The 2,309-nt window shown below is 41.8% G+C and overlaps 1 protein-coding gene across 1 annotated transcript; it reads right to left on the minus strand.

The window, feature by feature from the left end:
- Nucleotides 1–231: 231 nt before the first annotated feature.
- Nucleotides 232–1,458, minus strand: LOC111273998 (lysophosphatidylserine lipase ABHD12). The gene has a single exon (XM_022856076.2). The coding sequence runs from the start codon at nt 1,248–1,250 to the stop codon at nt 327–329; it is 924 nt and encodes a 307-aa protein (XP_022711811.2). The 5' UTR covers nt 1,251–1,458; the 3' UTR covers nt 232–326.
- Between the last annotated feature and the right edge of the window lie 851 nt (nt 1,459–2,309).

A 2,309-nucleotide genomic window follows, 5' to 3' on the forward strand; every position in this document is an offset into this window, starting at 1 on the left:
CTCTACAGTTAATAATAGACGAAATAATAACTGCACAGTGTCAGCATCAATTTCCCTCTTACGTTTAACTTAGGACAGGGCGAATCGAATACCCATATAATAGTCATAACTTAACAGACGTGGATCAATAGTGGCATACGGTTACAATCATACTTACAATACAGACAAAGTTAACTAGTGAATTCTTCCAACAATAGTGGCATACGGTTACAATCATACAATACAGACAAAGTTAACTAGTGAATTCTTCCAAGTGGCAATTAGTAACTTAAGGACTAGTAATAACTGCGGTGAACTAAAAACGCATTGATACATAAGTGAATCGATTAATAGCTTATACTGTGAGAGTTACTATCCAAACGGTCTTCGAGTGTCATAAATTGTCTGACCACTTTTGCGACCGCTGTAGGATTGCTTTCAATATTATGACCGAGATTTCCTTGTTCCGTAAAATTGTTCATGGCTATTCTGGCTGACGAATTCAATGTATTCCTGATGTCGGTTAGTGCCATATATATGGCAGTGCCCTGATCCACTTCGACAACGGCGTCGTCTGCTGGGTGCAAGATTAAAGTGGACAGCGGTTTCCGTTTAACAATGACCCTTAACGAATCAAAATTTGTGTTTGAATCACTTTGTAGTGGTTCGACGAAAACGCGCTCGAAAAAAGGTAACCACCTCCAGAACCTGTTGAACTCCAAGGCGTTCTGTGCAGCTTTTGCCGTACTTTCTACGGGCGTTTGCAGCACTAACATTTTAAGGTCCGCTGACTTCTGGAAGGCAATATCGGTAAGTAACTGCAGCGCGACCGCGCCACCCCACGTGTCCCCCCAAATAATAATACCTGCGGAATTATTCGCATTAGTAACTTGTCCTTTTAGGTAGTTATACATACTGACAGAATCCTCGACGACGGTTTGTACGCTTGGCAAGACCTCATCACTATCAGCGATTCCCCTATAATCAAATGCGAGTACATGGTAGCCAAGATCTTCTGAGATGATTTTATGGAGAGCTAACCTTCGGGTTGCAGCGCGAGTTTCTCCAAAAGTAGGCACAAATAGCACTGTAGGGGTTAAGGCCGCGTAAGGTTGCACTTCACCGCAAGGTTGACTCGCTGCAGGCGGCGTATACCACGAGCCTATCGCACCGTATTGAGTTTTAATCAGCAGATTCGTGCTGCAACGGAAGCCTAATGCGGATGGCGTCTCGAGTTCACTAGGCGAACTTCGTTGCCACCCCACGAACATCAGCTGGCGTCTAAACTCTGGGTTCAAAAAGATCACTAACGGAATAAGGAACGCGTACACTAATATAGACAACAGAGCAATCAAAACCAAGACTCCAAGTATCGTGTAGCATATGCGTTTGGCGATAACTTTTTTGCTTGGCTGAGGTTTTCCTTGTTTAATTGTTTTAATAGTGAAAATAACGCTTTTATTTATATTCACTAGGGCTTTTTTCGCCGATCCCTGCTTTTCTTCTTCTTCATTGCGTACTTTCAGAGCTGTCGACTGCGGGCCCGGCCACCGGTTTCGTTTCAGTTTAGAATAGCGTTCTAAATCTTCCGTAGTGGGCGATACCGAAACGCTTCCGAAGAAAGTTGGATCTGAATCGACAGACATGCCGTTTTTTTGTTTCCAAACTTTGACCCAAGCGACTATTCACACAAGCTGTCTGTTTAAAGTAATATCGGAAGTTTTTTTTTCGGCAGCACGACTGAGTTGCTATAAAAGTGTGCTTCAATACCTATCATAACTAATACGATGAAGAACACCGAGGTAAGCTTTGTTATTTCAGACAATTAATGAACGTACGAATCGAAACTATTCAATTAACTAAACTTCAAATTCACGTACAGCTGTGTTTCATAACAAGCAAACCTAGCAATTGTTTGTTAAAACCTCGCAGATGTTGAATCTAGCAATGTGCCTTGCTCTTCTGGGGAGCAGGGCCAGCTTGACATAGAAGTAAGGTCGTTTATGCCACCATCTGCGCGCCAGCAGGGCAGACAAAAGTCGTCGTAATTTGATCTTACTTCTCTTTTTTACTTTATATATCTAGATGTAACGTATGAATGCTAAATAAATTAAGCTCATAATCTTAATTTACATAAATGAATTTTGCTAAGTGTTATAGTTGGCTAATTTTTTCTGCCAGTGACAAGTAATTGTTGATGTAGTACCTAACCCATACGTCCGCATCATGGCCTAGACACCTGTAGATTCGGACTGATCAAAGGACATGTCTTACAATTCCTTAGGTTCGCGTTTTAGATAAAAGCTACCGTCAAATTTTAGCGCCTTTCC

This window comes from Varroa jacobsoni, unplaced genomic scaffold, assembly GCF_002532875.2.
Source record: "Varroa jacobsoni isolate VJ856 unplaced genomic scaffold, vjacob_1.0 scaffold_242, whole genome shotgun sequence".
Classification (NCBI taxonomy): domain Eukaryota; kingdom Metazoa; phylum Arthropoda; class Arachnida; order Mesostigmata; family Varroidae; genus Varroa; species Varroa jacobsoni.